The sequence below is a fragment of the Microcaecilia unicolor genome, chromosome 4 (assembly GCF_901765095.1).
Source record: "Microcaecilia unicolor chromosome 4, aMicUni1.1, whole genome shotgun sequence".
NCBI lineage: Eukaryota > Metazoa > Chordata > Amphibia > Gymnophiona > Siphonopidae > Microcaecilia > Microcaecilia unicolor.
The window spans coordinates 320561092-320579598 of record NC_044034.1 but is presented as its reverse complement, the minus strand read 5'-3'; the positions used below and the strand labels follow the sequence as shown (position 1 = coordinate 320579598).

General features: G+C 44.6%; 1 protein-coding gene across 1 annotated transcript in view; it reads left to right on the top strand.

Moving 5' to 3' along the window:
• Window positions 1–3607: 3607 nt before the first annotated feature.
• The window catches only part of HTRA4 (HtrA serine peptidase 4), a 54836-nt gene continuing 39936 nt past the window's right edge, over window positions 3608–18507 (top strand). Inside the window, exons 1-3 of the mRNA XM_030201908.1 lie at window positions 3608–4316; window positions 14629–14728; window positions 16739–16943. Of these exons, the coding sequence (XP_030057768.1) occupies window positions 3890–4316; window positions 14629–14728; window positions 16739–16943 (732 nt within the window). The 5' untranslated portion in view covers window positions 3608–3889. The remainder of the gene's footprint in view (window positions 4317–14628; window positions 14729–16738; window positions 16944–18507) is intronic.

The window sequence follows — 18507 nt, the reverse complement described above, 5'->3', positions numbered from 1 at the left end:
TACCCACATGTAGGTGCCCCCTTCACCCCTTAGGGCTATGGTAGTGGTGTACAGTTGTGGGTAGTGGGTATTTTGTTTTTGGGGGGGGGTGCTCAGCACACATGGTAAGGGAGCTATGTACCTGGGAGCTTTTTCTGAAATCCACTGCAGTGCCCCCTAGGGTGTCCGGTTGGTGTCCTGGCATGTCAGGGGGACCAGTGTACTACGAATGCTGTCTCCTCCCATGACCAAAGGGCTTGCATTTGGTCGTTTCTGAGATGGGCGTCCTTAGTTTCCATTATCGCCAAAAATCAGAAACGACCAAGTCTAGGGACGACCATCTCTAAGGTCAACCTAAATGTTGAGATTTGGGCGTCCCCGACCGTATTATCCCCGCCCCTTCACCAGGACGTTTTGTGAGGACGTCCTCAACAAACCTTGGGCGTCCCCTTTGATTATGCCCCTCCACAGCTCTTCAACTTAGAGAAAAGACGACTGAAGGGAGAAATGTTAGAGATCTATAAAATAATGAATGGAGTGGAACAGGTAGAAGTGAATCACTTGTTTACTCTTTCCAAAAATACTAGGACTAGGGGGTATGCAATGAAGCTACAAATATTTCTTCACTCAACGTGTAATTAAACTCTGGAATTTGTTGCCAGAGAATGTGGTGAAAGCAGTTAGCTTAGTAGGGTTTAAAAAAAGGTTTGGATAATTTCCTAAAATAAAGTTCATAAGCCATTATTAAGATGGACTTGGGGAAAACCCCACTGCTTATTTATAGAATAAGCAACATAAAATATATTGTACTGTTTTGGGATCTTGTCAGGTACTTGTAACCTAGATTGGCCACTGTTGGATGCTGGACATGGTGGACCTTTGGTCTGTCCCAGTATGGCAATGCTTATGTTCTTATGTTATATATAAGTACATAAGTAATGCCATACTGGGAAAAGACCAAGGGTCCATCGAGCCCAGCATCCTGTCCACGACAGTGGCCAATCCAGGCCAAGGGCACCTGGCAAGCTTCCCAAGCGTACAAACATTCTATGTTCTAACTATAAGGATGCAGAAAGAGCAATGCTGAAAGGGGGTAAATAGAGACACAGAGGGAGGTAAAGCTGAATGGGGGGTAGATAGGAGCACAGAAGGAGGTAAAGCTAAAAGGGGTAGATAGGGGCACAGAAGGTATAGCTTAAAGGGGGAGAATATGAACACAGAGGGGGGCAATGCTGAAAGGGGGTAGATAGGGGTACAGAGGAGGCAATGCTGAAAGGTGGTAGATAGGGACACATTGGGGTAATGCTAAAAAAGAGGGGGCAGATGGTGAATATTGGAGGAGAATAGGGACAGGGACATAGATGGAGATGCTGGAAAGGGGGTGAGAGAGAGACGCAGAAGGGAGATGCTGGTAAAGAGATGGGACAGAGACCCAGAGAGATTATGCTGGAAAAGAGGTGGAATGGGGATGCCAAGAAGGCAGATGCTGAACATGGGGGAAGGATAAGCACAAGGACACAGAAGGGAAATGCTGGATAGGACAAATAGAGATGCAGAGGGAAAATGAATAGTGGACATGGAGGGAGAAGAAATGGCAAATGGACAGAGACCCTGCAAACACAGAAAACCCCCCAGAAGAAAGCAGAAAAGAAACAGTGGGACCAAAGTGAATGGAAAAAAAAAATAAAATGCTCAGATAACAAAGGTAGAAAAAAAGTATTTTATTTTGAATTTATTAATTGGAATATGTCAGATTTTGGAAATAAACATCTTTGATATCTTGCATTTGTTTCTATTTCTCTGTTTGCTGTATGCAGAGTCTGACTTCATGAGGTTCCAGTTCAGTCTTTTCCCTTCAACTCTTTCATTGATCTGTGGTCCATCGTTTCATATTTGTTGAGGGTCTATCTGTGTTATATGCATGTTACCAAGGTGCGGTAGTCTGCTAGTATGTAGGGGTTTTTTTTAATAGAGATCCATAGCAGACCCATTTGTTCTATTTTCTCACTAGGTGGTATATTGGTGTTTTAGGGCCCAGTGTACTATTTTCAGAGCTGTCTCTGAAGCCAGTCTGTGCAGGAGGGAGGCGGAGTTCGCTCGAAGTTCAGGAGATAAGCCACCTGGCCAGTGATTTTGTTTGCCTGAACCGAGAGCGTGCGACTGCAACCTCATGTGCATTCTGTAATTTTCCTCAGCTCTGAACATGAGTTCTAAGCCTTATTAAAAGGGTGCCTTCTTGCAGTGAGGTTTTTGAGGTTCAACTGTGGGCGGACATGTTGTGCAGAAGGCGTGTTCCTGGTTAATGAGACTCTGAGCTTTCACTGTAACGGACTTCCCGGCTGATGAGATAAGGGCCTGAGCTTCCAAACCAGTGATGTATGTATGTATGTATGTATATATATATATACTGTTTTCTGCATCAAGCTGATGTGTTTTTTTCTTTCTACTCCTGCCTTTGGTGTTTAATAGTGAACAGAGAGTGGCTCATACCCTGTCAGGAAAGTTCAACATCCTCCCCCCCCCCCCCGCCTCCTCTTAAGAAAGCTGTTGGTTCCAGACCATCCTTAGCCTAGGCATCCAGAGCCCTTACATCCAGAATAGAGAGGCTCTTTGCCAGAGATCCCCTGAAGCTGCTATACTGTTTTCCTAAGGAAGCAACCTACAGTATCCTTTTCTTCTGCCACCTTGGAACTATTTGATAAGATGATGTGCCACCATTTTCTAAGATGGCAGTTCCAGAAACAGAAGTGAGTGTGCATCACTCTTGTCTCCTGACTTAAAGGTGGGTTGGAGAGATAGGAAGGAAGGAGGTTTGGGGGTCCTCTTCAGATTTTTATTTCTATTGTTTCTAAAGAAGGGGCTATGGGGCCCACTTGGGCCAACAGGGAAGGAAGAGGGGGGCTTTGAGTACCTCTTGGGCTATTGGGGATATTTTCTTAGGAGAAGAGCTTCAGAGTCCATTGGTATCATCCAGGTCATTTTCTTGAGCAGGTTATCCAAGGTGAAATACTGTACATCACCTCAGATGACCCTTTAACTACTACGCTAGAGCCTTTACTACAGATTCAGGGCCAAGGTGTAAGTGAAAAAAAAAAGTAGTGTATGGTTTTATTGGAAATTTTTCTACATTAAAAATGTTACTACAATGGTATTATGAGTAGCGCTGTAAAATCCTGAGTTTTACGGCAGCTTAGCACATCAGCCTTTCGAATTACATGTCTCCTTTCTTAGAAGATGAATATGCTTCCGCAAAAGGCTTAATGTCATTTCCATCCTCCTGCAGCCCCCAAAGGGCACATGCAGGGGGATTAGGGAGAGGGAAGGAGAGACAGGGCTGACACTTTCCAAGAGCAAAGCTGCCGTTCCAATCCCATTTCCAGCAGCCCTTTAGGGAAAGTGGCAGAAACAGAGTGGGATGCAGGGGCAGCTGGAAATCCACAATCTTCACGGTTTGCGCTGAAAGATTTTGAAGACCCTCCCTCTCCTGGGAAACTGACAAGTCCCCTGCAGGAACCTTTAGAGGGGAGTGGAATGTCTTAGCCCGGCTTGTTCCTACAGCAAAGGGACTGACAGGGTCAGGGGCAGATCCTTTTCAGTAAACTCCTCTTCCAGGCTGCGGGGGCATGGAGTGAAGGTGGAAGAGAGAGAGAGAGAGAGAGAGAGAGAGAGGCTTCCCAGAACCAGTGAGGGAGATGCTACAAGGGGTAGGACAGGCTCTCCCAGGGTCACATCGCTCTGTATCCCAGCGATAGGAAATAGGTTTTCCAGGCAACAGATCTCCAGTCCCAATCATTCTGGGTCAAAGAGAGTTTCTGCCTAGATCTGGCCACGGAACACAGGCTCCCTCCTAGACCGAAAAAAAAGGAGTCTTGCAGGGCCAGAGCAGCCGGTCTTCCGCACCGATTTCTCCATGTGGCGGAGGCTCCTACTCCCCTGCCTATTATGGCTCGTCATCCTGGGGGAGTCACGGCAGCTGAGCCTAAGTTGCCCGGAGCGCTGTGAGCCGGAGCGCTGCCCCCACCTGCCGCAGCCATGCCCCGCCGGGGAGGTGCGGGACCCGTGCGGCTGCTGCCTGGTGTGCGGGGCGGCGGAGGGCGAGGCGTGCGGTGGAGGCTCTCGGGGGCCCCCTGTCTGCGGCGAGGGCTTGCGCTGCTCGGGCTCAGGCGGGCGGCGGCGGCGAAGTCCCGGCACTTGTGTCTGCATTTCGGTCGCTCCTGTGTGTGGCAGCGACGGCCGCACCTACCCCAACCTGTGCCGGCTGAAAGCCCAGAACCGCCGGGCGCAGCGAAGACAGGGGCCCCCGATCATCCACATCCAAAATGGGCCCTGTGACTCTGGTAAGAGGCCACTGGCCACTTCCCTTCAGTCTTTTTTGCTCCATCTTTCCTTTTCCTTAAGTGTTATTACTTTATCCATCAATCCTTCCATTTTATTCTATGTCCTTCACCCTTTCCTTCCTTCCTAGTTTACTTTTAGGGGTCCTTTTACTAAGGTGCATATGCTAAGAATGTTATACCTATGAGCTTCTTAGCATTTAGCGCATGCTAAATCTGTTAGTAAAAGGACCCTGTAGTCTCTTCAGATTTTTCTTCCCTCCCCATTTTTTCTCATTTCAGCTCTTTTATTTTTCATCTCTCCTTTTCCATACTTCAGCCTTCTCTTACAGACCGTTTTATTCTGTCTCCTTTCCTCCATACTTCAGTTAGGGGGTCTTTTTGCTAAGTGATGCGCAGCCCACTCAGTGCTGCCAACCTCGCTTTTTTCCCCCAGGAGTTTGGGCTTTTTTTTTGTTTTATTTTTTAGAACTCATGGGTTTCTTTCTGCATTTGCAGGTAGCTTGTTTTTGGGCTTGCTGCTTCTGGCAGCATATGTGAGTAAAATGACACATACACTGCCAAGGGCCTGAGCCACAACTCTGGTGTCTCACGATTGGCTGAGCTGCGGCGGGACCCCAGGTGCTAACAGTGCAGAATGACTTCTCTCAACTCGTTGGTCGAGTTCCGAGGCTGGCGCACACGCTTTGTGTCTTGTGTGAAGCGTGGTGGCAGCAGTTCCTCTAATGCCCGTAGTTGGAAGGGAAGCAGCCGGGCAGGGGTGTAGCCAGACCAGGGGCGTATCTGGACTCCGGCGGTAGGGGGGGCCAGGGCCAGAGGAAGGGGGCACATTTTAGCCCCCCCCCCGCCGCCGCCGCCGCCGAGCCCCCACCGCCACCAATGACTCTCTCCACCCCCCTCCTGCCGCCAACCCTCCCCCGCTGCCGTTCTTACTTTTGCTGGCGGGGGACCCCAACCCCCGCCAGCCGAGGTCTGCTTCCACCTGCCGCAAAAACTTCTTCTTCTTCAGCCGGCGGGGGACCCCAAACCCCCGCCAGCGGTGTTTAAAATTCATCTTCGGCCTCCGTGGCCGTGCTGCTGTGATAGGCGCTGTTGAAATCCACTTCGGAGTCTGACGTCGTTGTACGTTGTACGTGCTGCGACGTCAGACTCCGAAGTGGATTTCAACAGCGCCTATCACAGCAGCACGGCCACGGAGGCCGAAGATGAATTTTAAACACCGCGGGGCGGCTGGCGGGGGTTTGGGGTCCCCCGCCGGCTGAAGAAGAAGTTTTTACGGCAGCGGCAGGTGGAAGCAGACCTCGGCTGGCGGGGGTTGGGGTCCCCCGCCAGCAAAAGTAAGAACGGCAGCGGGGGAGAGTTGATGGCGGTAGGGGGGTCCAGGGCAAAATCTGCGGGGGCCCAGGCCCCTGAGGCCCCACGCAGATACGCCCCTGAGCCAAACACTGAATTTTGGGCCCAAGATGGGTGGGCAGCCCTGTCCCACAAGTGATTTGGTCTCTCCCTCTCTTGCCTGCATGCCATGTGGTCTCTCAACCATCCTCCCTACCCCGCATACCTTTTAACCTCAGATTTTCACCCACAGCATGCAGCAACTAATACACACTGCTCATGTTGGCCCCACAGTGTTCCCTCTGATGCAACATGCTGTTTCCGCATAGGCAGGAATACATCAGAGGGAAGGCTGTGGGGCCGGTGTGAACAGTATGTATCAGTCACTGCTCGCTGCAGGCGAAGAACTGCTATTTACAAGGTATGCAGGGGGGGCAGTTGTTGGGAGTTTTTGGCTGCTGGGGCTTGGGAATCCCTGCCAGCCACATCATATGTGCTCTGCTACTAGGTGGGTCTGAGCCCAAAGTGGGTGGGCCTGGGCCCAACAGGTCCCACCCTTGGCTATGCCACTGCAGCCGAGTGTTTTAGCAGGTGATTAAACTTCACAGTATGTAAAAAAAAAAAAAATTGGGCTTATTTTGGGGCTCATTTTTTAAGAAAAATGTGCTTGTTTTTCCTTGACTACTTGGCAACACTGAGCCCATTGTATTCTTATGGTCTGCATGGCACTTAGCACAAGCTAAATTTGTTTTATTCTGCTAAAGGGGTCCATTTTAGTAAAAGGACCCCTTAGTTTCTTCAAATTTTTCTTCCTTTACCATTTTCTTTTCTCATTTCTTCAGTGTTTTATTCTGTCTCTTTCTCTCCTTTCTAAGGCACGTGACGCTAATGATTAGTGCAAGCTAAGGAGGTCTTTTACTAAGCTACGGTCGCATTTTTAGCTCACAGTAGAAATCAGCTGGTGGTAAACGTGGAGACGCTCATAGGAATGTAATGGATGTCTTGGCATTTACTGCCAGCTGATTTCTACTGCGAGCTAAAAGCACTACTGTGGCTTAGTAAAAGACCCCCTAAATGTTACACAGCCCATTGTAGTCCTAAAGGCTTCCTCACATTTGTTGTATAGGAATCACTAGCATGGCTTTGTAAAAGAAGCCCCTAGTGTAAAAGGACCCCTTAATTCTTTATTTCAGCTCTTCTTCCTTTATGTTTTCTTACTCCCTTTCTGCCTTCTCTCTTCTTTTACTAGTTTCCCTTCTCCGCTTCCTTAATTTCCTCCTTTTTAATTCTTTTTCCACTGGTTTTCTTTTTCTCAGTTTTCTTTTATTGATTTCCTTTTTCTCTATAATCTTATGACCAATTCACTTATTTATTTCCCTCTCTTCTCTATTAATTTATTCATTTTTTAAAAATATTGGTTTATTTTATTTCATTCTTTCATTTATATTTTCTGCATGTTTGCCTATTCTTTTTCTCTTTTTTTATGCCTCTTCCCACTTTACATTTTCTCTTTTCTTTATTCTTTTTATAATTGGTCATTATTTAAATGCCTTAACTTTCCTGGCTTCTTTATCGTTTCATATTCGTATCGTTTACCTTAATTGTATTCACATCTTCCTTGCTATTCTTCTTTCATTTATCCCTTTTTCTATTTCGTATCATTATTTTCCATTGGTCTATCATTTGTTTTCTTTCAATCCATTTTTATTTGTTCTTTTGCTGCCTTTATTTTTACTGTCTCTTTATATATGTTATATTCATTCATTTGCATTTCTTTAATTATAGAAAATGCTAGACAAGAGTTAAGGAAGTATGTCACATATGGTAAAGTGAGAAAAAGCTAAAAAAAAAAAAGTCTCATAGAAATTGTATATAGTGGTAGCAGTAAAAATCCTACAGTGACAATCATTCAATGAAACTGAGGGATCCTTTTACAAAGGCATGCAAGCGCTTTTAGTTCATGCTAAAAATAAGGACACGCTAAATGCTAGACACCCACAGGAATATATGAGTGTCTCTAGCATTTCGACGGCACTAAAGCATGCACTAAAAACACTAGCCCACCTTTGTAAAAGACCCCCTGAGTTATTAAAAAGACCAGTGTGCACTCAGTAATTGCTCTGGTGAACTAGTAGGACACTGTTGTGCTCTTTTTATTCCACAGAGAGGCATTGTAATGAAAAAGGTTAAAACCAAAAAGGCCATGATCAGGTAAATCAGGGGTTAAGATTTAAAAACAGGCTCAGAAAAGGTATGTTTTTATACTCATCTACTGAATACTGCTAAATGTTCCCCATTCTCTTTACATGATTGTAAAACATTTCAGCAATACAGTTCTGCATGAAATAAAAGAGCAGTTCATTTGTGTAGGTACTCAGACAGAAATGCAGTCATTTGCTAATCCTCTGACCCCTCCCCACTTTATTTTTTAATACGACTTGTTTTAGTTATACTAGATCAAAAAATAAGCTCATTTTTGTTACAGTTTGATAGTGATGATTGATCAAAGGTTCAAAAACATCTTCAGATCTAGGTTTGTTTTCCATAGAGGACCTTGTGAGTTCAATTGGGCAACTTCTCCAATACCTTTGGATAGCTCTTTTGTTGATTCAATTAAACCTGTGACAATTTGCAAAACCTGTAGCTTTCATCAAGACCCATATGGCTGGCAGAAGAGCTTTGCACAGTGCTGTTTTACTATTTGTGCACCAGGTAAAATATATTTAAGACTAGTAAAAAAGGCCTGTTTCTGACACAAATGAAACGGGCGCTAGCAAGGTTTTCCTCGGAGTGTGTATGTTTGAGAGAGTGTGTGTGAGAGTGACTGTGAGAGAGAGTGAATGTGCGAGTGTGTGTGTGTGACAGAGAGAGAGTGAGACTGGGTGCGAGTGTGTCTATCAGAGAGTGAGTGTGAGAATGAGAGTGTGTGCCAGGGTCATCCCCTCCCTCCCTCTCTTCGAGTGCCAGGGTCATCCCCTCCCTCCCTCCGAGGTTCAAGGTCCCTCCCTACCTCCGAGTTTCAGGGTCCCCCCCTCTGAGTTTCAGGGTCCCCTTCTCCCTCTCTCTTCCCCATCCCAATTCAGCATCTCCCTTCTGTCACCCTACTCCCAACCATGTCTACTATCTACCCTTCTCTCCCTGAGCAAGCATATTTCCTTTCTTCCCTATCCTCTCTACTCCTCTATCCAGCATCTTCCCCTTGACCAGTGGCATAGCAAGGGCGGGGCAGTGGGGGCGCTCCGCCCTGGATGTACACCGCTGGGGGGAGGGTGTCAGCTCTGCTGGTTCCCTGCTCCCTCTGCCCTGGAACAGGTTACTTCCTGTTCCGGGCAGAGGGAGCAGGGAACCAGCAGAACCAACACTCCCCCATGGCAGGCAAGAATGCACTCGGGGGGGGGGGGCCTTGGGTGATATGCCAAGGGGGGGCTTGGGTGATGCGGCAAGGGGGGTGTCATGCTGCACCCCCCCCCCATGTGTTTCGGGAGGGCAGCTGTTGAGCACGTCAGTGGCGTCAGGCAGGTTTGAGCCTTTTTTTGTGTGTGTGTTGCTGTCAAGCCATATGGCAGTTTGGGAGGGGGTTGGATTAGCTGTGAGGCATGGGTTTTTTTTTTCACCCCGGGTTCTGATGTTGATGTCACAATGCGTTTGTTGACATCAGCCTGTGCTACAGAGCCTAGCAGACCAACTCCGAAGTCACAAACACAGGCAGCAAGACGCATAGAACGTTGGAGGTGAGAATTATTATATAGGATGATCTTTAATGAGCATCTCAAAGACCACTCCTCTATGTAAGAGATCTGGGTTCCTTCCATATGTACAGGAAGTGAAAGGTGAACACATGGTGTTAACCATAATGTCATCCCCCTCCCCCCGGATCACTATGTTTAATGGCAATGGCATGTGCACAATGATTTTCTACAATTAATCTAGAATTAACTCACAATGCAAACTTGAGCTGTGCTTGGAGGGCCCCCAAGTCTTGTCACAAGGATTTTCCTTAACCTTTTTATTAAAGACAGTTATTGGTTGTACTTGAGCTAAGATGTAAAACTAATGCAATTATTTGTTTTATTTTTCACTTTTGTACCATCCCTCCCAAGAAGCTACAGAGTGGTGAACAATCAAAGCAACAACTGACAGAAAAAATTACAAACATATAAGTGCTTTGGTTTTCTAGCTTCCATTTAGCTTTATCTATCCTGAAAATATGATCCCTGTAAGACCAATGGTTTCTCCTCTACTTTAACTGACCACCTATTAAAATTTAATGAATCACATCCTGTACCCTGGATGGATCCATTTCCTTATAACATTTCATTATACCATGAATCCCCCTAATTCTAAACCTAATCACATGTATACCCAGTGTGTTTTTTCTACCAAAAAAGGTGCCAGTAGTCAAATGCTAGGCCATCCTTCAGGAGTGGGGTGATCACTAAGGAACCCACCCCATAATACCCAGGCCCCTTGCAACCAGTCACAGAATTTATGACAAGACAGAATTGGTGTGTGGCACCTGAGCTCTATCATTAAAACTTGGGTTCAATGCGTCAATTTTAGCAGACAATGGAAAAGGTGCCAGTACTCCCAAGCACCCCCTCAAAAAAGCCCTGTGTATACCACTTACAGAGATTTCTCCAAACTTACCGATTTAGCACTGCTTGAGCATTCACATCTTCTTTAGAAAACCTTTCCATAAAACCACTAGCAGAATTAGGGTGATTTCCAAGATGGTTTGATTGTGATGATTGTATAGACCAATGGAGACATGATTTTATTTTTAAAATGGAAAGAGAGTGAGTCAGCTGTGGGTAGGGACAATGGAGAGCATTGCAAAAGAGTACAATACGTAGTCAGCATTTTAAGAGTCTTATAAATAATCACAGTGTTGGGGGCCTTCATAAATTTTTCCATATAATAAATTTTCTTAGCTGCAATAAGGGCCTGTTTGTAAGACTCAGCAATAATTCTGTAGGCCATGAGACACTGTGAAATAGGGGATTGATGCCATCTTCTCTCCGCCTGGCGTAGTTGGTGCTTGTACTGCCGAAGAACCGAAATATACCATGGTTCTGATTGACAGAGGAATGAACATTTTTCCTTAATCTGTAGTGGAGCAATGGATTCATAGGCATGTTGTAGGGAGTCGTTCCAGCTGTCAGTAACTGACCTCAAAGAGGTATCAGATACAGTTCCAGTTCAATTCGTGCCAATTTCTCTACAGATTCCTTGAACATGCTTTTATCATCAATGGATAAATGTTGGCAAATACACAGTCAAAGAGTTCCATCACCTCAGGACATGGCACTTCACACATAATACGTTTGAGAGAATGAGATCATACCATATATACCCTGCATTAGGGGTGCAATTCATTATTGTCATGGTACAATATGTGCACATTTAACCAATTTAGAGACATTAATTGTCCCTGAGACAAACCGGTGTTTATATTTCATTTTTAAACTTTATTTCACTTTTATTTTTGAGGTTAAGAGGCTGTAAAAATAATTTTTGCCTATTGGGAGTTGACAAAATAATTTAGATTTCCTTGGAAGAAATGGTGCCCTTAGAGGATAATTAGGATCTGGAAATATATATTGAAAGGAAATGCTAAGACAGGCCAAAAAAAAGCTTCAATTGCCAGATCCATGCTTCATGCAAGAGAAGTGAACATGACTAGGCAGCCTGGGGTAGGGTGGCTAGGACCATGGAAGCCCATATGAGTGGGAAAGATGCATTGAAAAAAGAGATCATAGGAACTTCTAGGGGGTTAACCACATCGAGGTCTTGAGAAGAGAAGTGATCCTATTAGAATATTTACACTCTTTATACTGACTGACTGATTTTGCTTGACAAGATTCATTTAAGGCGTCTTTTACAAAACCAAGCTAGTAATTCCTACATGGAATTGAGTGGGCTTCCTCTCATTTGCCACACAGCTTTGCAAAAGAGGCCCTTAGTTCTCCAGGTGAAATACCTGTTTCATGAACTAGTGCATATGTGGGCTTGTGCTATTTTCATGTGGGTGTTTGGCTCTCTATGTTCAATGAAATTGCCAACATACACATATCTGCATTGTGGTAAGGTGGCAAGATAGCACCATGATATGAAGGGCAGTCCTAGTTTTGCTGTACTACATCTTTGAACTTTTTTTTTTTTTTTGCACTTTAAATGTTTATTGACCCACTGAAATCAACATTACAACCAAACGTCTAATACAATCACATCTTTTAACTTTTGATTCTATTTTTTTCTTACACTAGAACTACAAATCCAGAAGTGAGGTCAAACCAGGATTGGCTGAACTTCTCCCTCATGGCATGAATCTATGCAGATACCTCATGTACAAAAATGAAGTGTGGAATTTCTTCCAGTCCTGGTGAAAACTTTTTGGAATCTGTTATTGTTTGCTAAGAGATAATTGATAACAGAAAATTTGTGCTGCCATTTAGCTGTAGAGAATTTGTGTTCCACAAACTCCCTGGGGTTTCTAGATAACTCTAGGTTATCAGAAATAGGTTAAATCAGTCCTGGCTTTGTGTTCCTCCACCTCCTCCTCCTCCTCCCTCCCAAACACACACACACTTCTATGCAGGGACTTGTAGTTCTGATTTTTTTTTTAAATCAGAATTAGAAGTCCCAACAGGGGCGTATCTGCGTGGGGCCACAGGGGCCTGGGCCCCCACAGATTTCGCCCTGGACCCCCCTACCGCCGTCAACCCTCCCCCGCAGCCATTGTTTACCTTTGCTGGCGGGGGACCCCAACCCCCCCGCCAGCCGTGGTCCACTTGCCGCCTTTAAAGATATTTCTTCAGCTGGTGGGGGACCCCAACCCCCGCCAGCCGACCCGACGTCTTTAAAGTTCTTCTTCGGCCTCCGTGGCCGTGCTGTAGTTGATAGCTGTTCAATCCAGTTCGGAGTCTGACGTCCCTGCACGTTGTCCTGCACGTACAACGGGCTGGGACGTCAGACTCCGAACTGGATTGAACAGCTATCAACTAGACCACGGCCACGGAGGCCGAAGAAGAACTTTAAAGACGTCGGATCGGCTGGCGGGGGTTGGGGTCCCCCGCCAGCTGAAGAAATATCTTTAAAGGTGGCAAGCGGACCTCGGCTGGCGGGGGGTGGGGTCCCCCGGCTGGCAGGGGTGGGGTCCCCCGCCAGCAAAAGTAAGCAACGGCAGCGGGGGAGGGTTGGCGGCGGGGGGGGAGGGTGGAGAGTTGTTGGTGGAGGGATCTGGCAATGGCGGCAGTGGCGGGGGGGTCGTTGGGGGGGGGGCTAAAATGTGCCCCTCCCTCTGGCTCTGGCCCCCCCTACCGCCGGAGTCCAGATACGCCCTTGAGTCCCAGTATGCAATGGCACTAAAATAAAGACTGGTGCAGCCTGTCTTGGATAACCCAGCACCATCTGGTAACCAGCTGAAAGTAAACTAAATTTGAAACCAGTCATTTAGGGTATTTTGGATTTATTGCAAATGTTTTCTCATTAGTTCAAAGTGACTTACCTATTGTACTTGGATTTCCACATCCCTGGAGGGCTTAAAATCTAACTTCGTACCTAGCAATGGAGGGTTAAGTGACTTGCCAAAGAACACAAGCAGCATCTATCGTATTTGAACCCTGGCTTTTCCATCTGTCAGCCTACTGAGCTAACCATTAGGCCACTTCTTCATGCCACAAGATGAATTATCAAAACTGTGCATAAGCCATGTGGCAATTTGATTAAAAACAAAACCAATCTAGAAAAGGTTAAAGAAAAGAAATACTGGTAAGGGTCCTTCTGTGTTAATAAAAACAAAAACAAAAACAAAACAATTATCTAGGGCTTGATTTATAATTTGGGTTGCCAACTCAACCCAGGTCAACTGAACAAGCTGATCAGATCATTGTTTTGCACTGTATATACATGGATTTCCAGTTCTATCAAAGGGGCTTGATAGGACAATTAAAATCACAGTTCCCTGAATGCAATGGAGCAAACCCATGATTGGGTCAGCCTATTTGATCAATCTAGGCTGAGTTGGCAACCTTATTGCCTGTAGACAGAGAATGGAAGAAAAGCCTTATGGGCCCTTTTACTAAAGGGTTGCCGCATGGAAACGGGCTTGCCACACAGCAACCCAGAACTTCCACTGGCGCCAATGCAGCTGCCAGCTGTAGTTCTGCCTTGAGCATGCACCATTTCTGGTGCTACAGAAAATAATTCCATAATTTCTAGTGTGGCACTAACCTGCTGCCCAGTTACCGCCAGGTTACCGCCGGAGCCCTTACTGCCACCTCAATGGGTGGTGGTGCTTCCCCCTCCCCCCCCACATGGCCATGTGGTGAGAATAATATTACCGCATGGCCATGTCTTTTTTAGGGGGAGGCCTTGGTGCACAGCAAAAACAGACCCCGCCACTGCCTCAGGACCCTTTTTACCACAGCTAGGTGAAAGGACCCCAAAGTTATTTAAGCCCTAAGTAATACTGCATGAGAGGCTCATTGATTGATTGCAACTAGTTTTATTACAGTGCAATAAATTGTGCTGTGCTATCCACATCATCTTTTCATGCAATATCACAAAGGGTCTAAATAACTTTAAAGCTTTTCTCCCATTTTGTGTCTACAGCAGTGGTTACCAAATTTGTCCTGGGGGCTCCTCAGCCAATCAGGTTTTCAGGATATTCACAATAAATATTAATGAGAGAGATTTGCATACAGTGGAGGCAGTGCATGCATCTCTCTCTCATTAATATTAATTGTGGATCTCCTGAAACCTGACTGGCTAGGAAGCCTCCAGAACAGGTTTGGTTACCACTGGGCTACAGGAAATAAGGTTGATCTAACAGACTGATCCAGTCTTGGTTTTACCCTGTTGCATGCAGGGAACTGAAGTTTTGATTGCCCTATCAAACTCCCTGCTGCTTTATGCTACTTTCTTAAAGTAGTGAACAGAAACAAGACATAGTTACTACAGTAACAAATATGGTTTCTTTCAGGCTCCCAGCACCCTGACAGCCTGAGGTACAAGTTTAATTTTATTGCTGATGTGGTAGAGAAGATTGCCCCTGCAGTGGTGCACCTGGAACTGTTCCGCAGGTAATCAGAGATGCAAAAGTCATTTCAGCTGCTCCCATTAAAATTTCACAGAGATTTCCATAAGGTTGTCTAGTGCTATAGCATAGTGCTACATGCCCATCAAAGTAGAAAAGAGATTTTAAGTATTATGTTCTCTAAGATTTTGGTGACTTAATTTGCATACTCTTGTTAATGACATTGATAAAATCATATCTAAAATCAAAACATTTTAAACCTAATGGAAACCTGTGCAAACAACTTCAAGCTGAAACTTAACAGAGAGAAAAACAAGTTTTTAATAATAACAAATCCCTACAACCCAATAAGTTCAAATAACTTCACTATCGACAGCACAACCAACAACACAACCTATCTATTGAAATCCAGTATGAAGATCCTAGGAATAATAATTGATCAACAATTATCATTTGAACCACAAGTATCCAAAGTAGTGTCCAATGTTTTCAAATAACTGTGGAAATTAGAGATTGAGACCATACTTCCCAAATTTAGTTTTCAGATGCCTAACTCAGTCACTAGTACTATCTAAATTTGACTATTTATTTATTTGTTTGTTTGTTTGTTTGTTGCATTTGTACCCCACATTTTCCCACCTATTTGCAGGCTCAATGTGGCTTACATAGTACCGTCAAAGGCGTTTGCCCAGTCGGTGGATAACAAATACAAAGTTCTGTTGACTATTGCAATGCCATTTATGCAGGATTAAAAACCTCATTAATACAGAAATTACAAACTGCCCAGAACACAGCAGCTTGCCTTGTACTGAGAGCCACTCGATACTCCAAAGTGACCCCACTTCTACTTAAGTTTGCATTGACTTCCAATACACGCTCGCATCACATTCAAATTATGTATATTTGTTTACCAAACAACACATGGTCTAGTTCCATCCTATATGCAGAACCTCATAGAGTTTCCAATACACAACAATAAGAAAACCTCTAGAGACCTTCTTACTCAACCCTCAATGCAACAAAATTAAATATAAAGCAATTCATACCACAAGATTCTCCTATCAATGTACTACGAGATGGAACTCCCTACTCAATGATATCAAATTGATGATTACCTTGCATTTTGCAAACAGCTAAAAACCCAACTGATAAGATCAATCACCAATGACAGAGACAACCAATAAAATAACTGATCTATAGATCGCAATATCCATGATCACTCACATTATACTCTAGTCAACACAATATTTTCCACGTATTTTGATTGTATAAATAATGCTATTGAGTTTAATACAAAATGTTCTATGTAATTTCAATTTGTTCTGTTACAATGAGGGCCACATTGAACTTGAGTCAAGAAAATGTGGGATACAAATGTCATAAATAAATACATACATACATACATACATACATACTGATGTGCTCTCTGAAGCTCTTCATGGGATTTACAAGAGCACACAGCCAGCTGATAGCATTGCAGGGTGAGGATAAAGGTTCTCCTTAGAGTGACAGTAAGCAGCAGTGCCTACAAATCTTTTTGTGTCTGTGGCCCTTTGATCACAGCCAAATAAAATTGTGTGACCCCCCCTAGATATGCAGAATAATGATGCACCTATGGAGCACCCACCCAAGTCCTGACCCCAAACATGGGTTTGCAGACCCTATTTGGGGTTCCAATCCACAATTTGGAAGCTCTGCAGTAGAGATGGAGAATAACTTTTAAAATGAAAGTTGCCTATATAACACTATAACAGTATATAACACTAAGTTATATTTTAGCATTATATCAATAATTTGAGTCCAGAGGTTGAAAGCTTCCTAAATGATAAACAAATTACAATACTTGTTGCTTGTCTTTAAATTCATTTTTAACAGGGGTTGTTCTTCTTATATAGCATAATGCTTTACTTATTCATGTAAAAATAAGAAAAAGGATCTTTAAAAAAGAGGTGAATCAAGTATGTCAGAATGTCTGGCTAGCGCAAGTTGGTGGTTTGCAAACAAAAGGTCCAGGCCCTGCACTGAGATAAATGCTCCTGTGTTTTCTCTTGGTTAGGCTGCCATTTATTGGTCAGGACATCGCAGTGTCCAGTGGCTCTGGCTTCATTGTGTCAGAGGACGGATTAATCGTCACCAATGCACATGTCCTTACCAACAAACAGAGGATTAAGGTGGAAGTCAAGGATGGAACTCATTACGATGCAAAGGTCAAGGACATTGACCAGAAGCTGGACATTGCCCTTATTAAGATTGAACCTGATGTAAGTTATTATTTATCATTAGAGTTCATAGCATTTCATTTATATCTTTAAGGTTAAGTTTCAGTTTGGCTCACATCTTTCTGCTGGAATATCTATACTCAACATGTACTACAAAATAAGTGAGGCAATTTTACAACTGGGTGCCTCTATTTAGGCACTTCAACAGCAGGCAGTAGGAGCCTATAAGGGAAACTAGGCACCTTCCATTCTAGAATACTAGCATAACTTGATATTGGCATGCCTATTGCTAAGGCATCCACATCTACACCAGTCAAAGAGCTGCATACATATGGCTGCCTACTTGAGGGTAATGATGCATATAACTTACAGCATCCTGTAAGTTACACATTTAAGTGGGAGGTGGGAGACATGCCTAGGTCTCACCCATTCCTTGAAAATACGTGCTATGGAAGTTAAGTGGTGGGTATTTGTATACTGGCATATACATGCTGAATCGGTCACCTACACATGTATATGCTATATTCAAAACATTTACTACTCCTGGGAAAATTCTGCACACTTCAGTTGTAATTTTTTTTTGTGAAGATTCTCCCATTATAAAGGCCAGCATCTCCCCCCACCCCAGCATGAAATACACTCCACCACCACCACCACCACAGGAGATTCCCCATGCACCTTCCTGCAGATATCTACCCCATTCCCATGGCACACATACACACCTCATCCAGCTTTTTCCAGCCCCCTCACCACACTCCATCCAGCTTTTTTCCAGCCTTCCCTGCACCTTTTCTTCAGTCCTCTCCACTCCATCTACATTTCTTTTCAGACATCCCCACCCCCCCCCCCCCCCCATTCCCCCACTCCCTGCCTCGCTCCATGCACACTCCAGGAGCTGCATAGCTACACATCAGGCTGATTTCTGCTCCTCTACTATTCTGGGCCCAACTGTTCCTTTGAGTCTCACAGGCCTCTGTACAGCCACATGGCTTATACGAACTGCTGGGAACCAAGGCAGCAGAGGAGGAAGCAGCCTGACCTGTAGCTCTTCTTCTTCTTGCCGTGAGAAAAGAGGAAAATGCATGAATTGCCCTCCTGCGGAAAGAGGAAGAGAGGGTGCGCCATTATGCCAGAGCCGAGAGCAGATCTTCAGACATGGACACAGCTGGTAGCATATCCGTCAGGAATATGTGCCTCATGCATTGTTCAGCACACCCTATGGTTGTATTTAAGTTCTTCCACATTTTAGGAAGTAGTAACTTATGAAATTAACTCCCAACATTGGACACTCCTTCATAGCAATCCCTCGGGCACCAATCCAGCTCACTCATTGTGCTTTTTTTTTGTGTTCATCTACTTCTAGTCTTCATTATCAACTGGGGTTTACATTATCTGTTCCATTGGAGAAACAGAAAGCTTTCAAAACAATGGCTTACAACAATATTCTAACTATATTTTGTTTTCAATGCCAAGACTTGCCTTTGGACAGTACATCCTCATCATTTTTTTTTCTATTGGATTTACAACTAATGTGCATATTGTTTCTTATAATGTCCATGGACTAAACCACCCAGTTAAGAGAAAGAAGATTGTTAACTACCTCAAA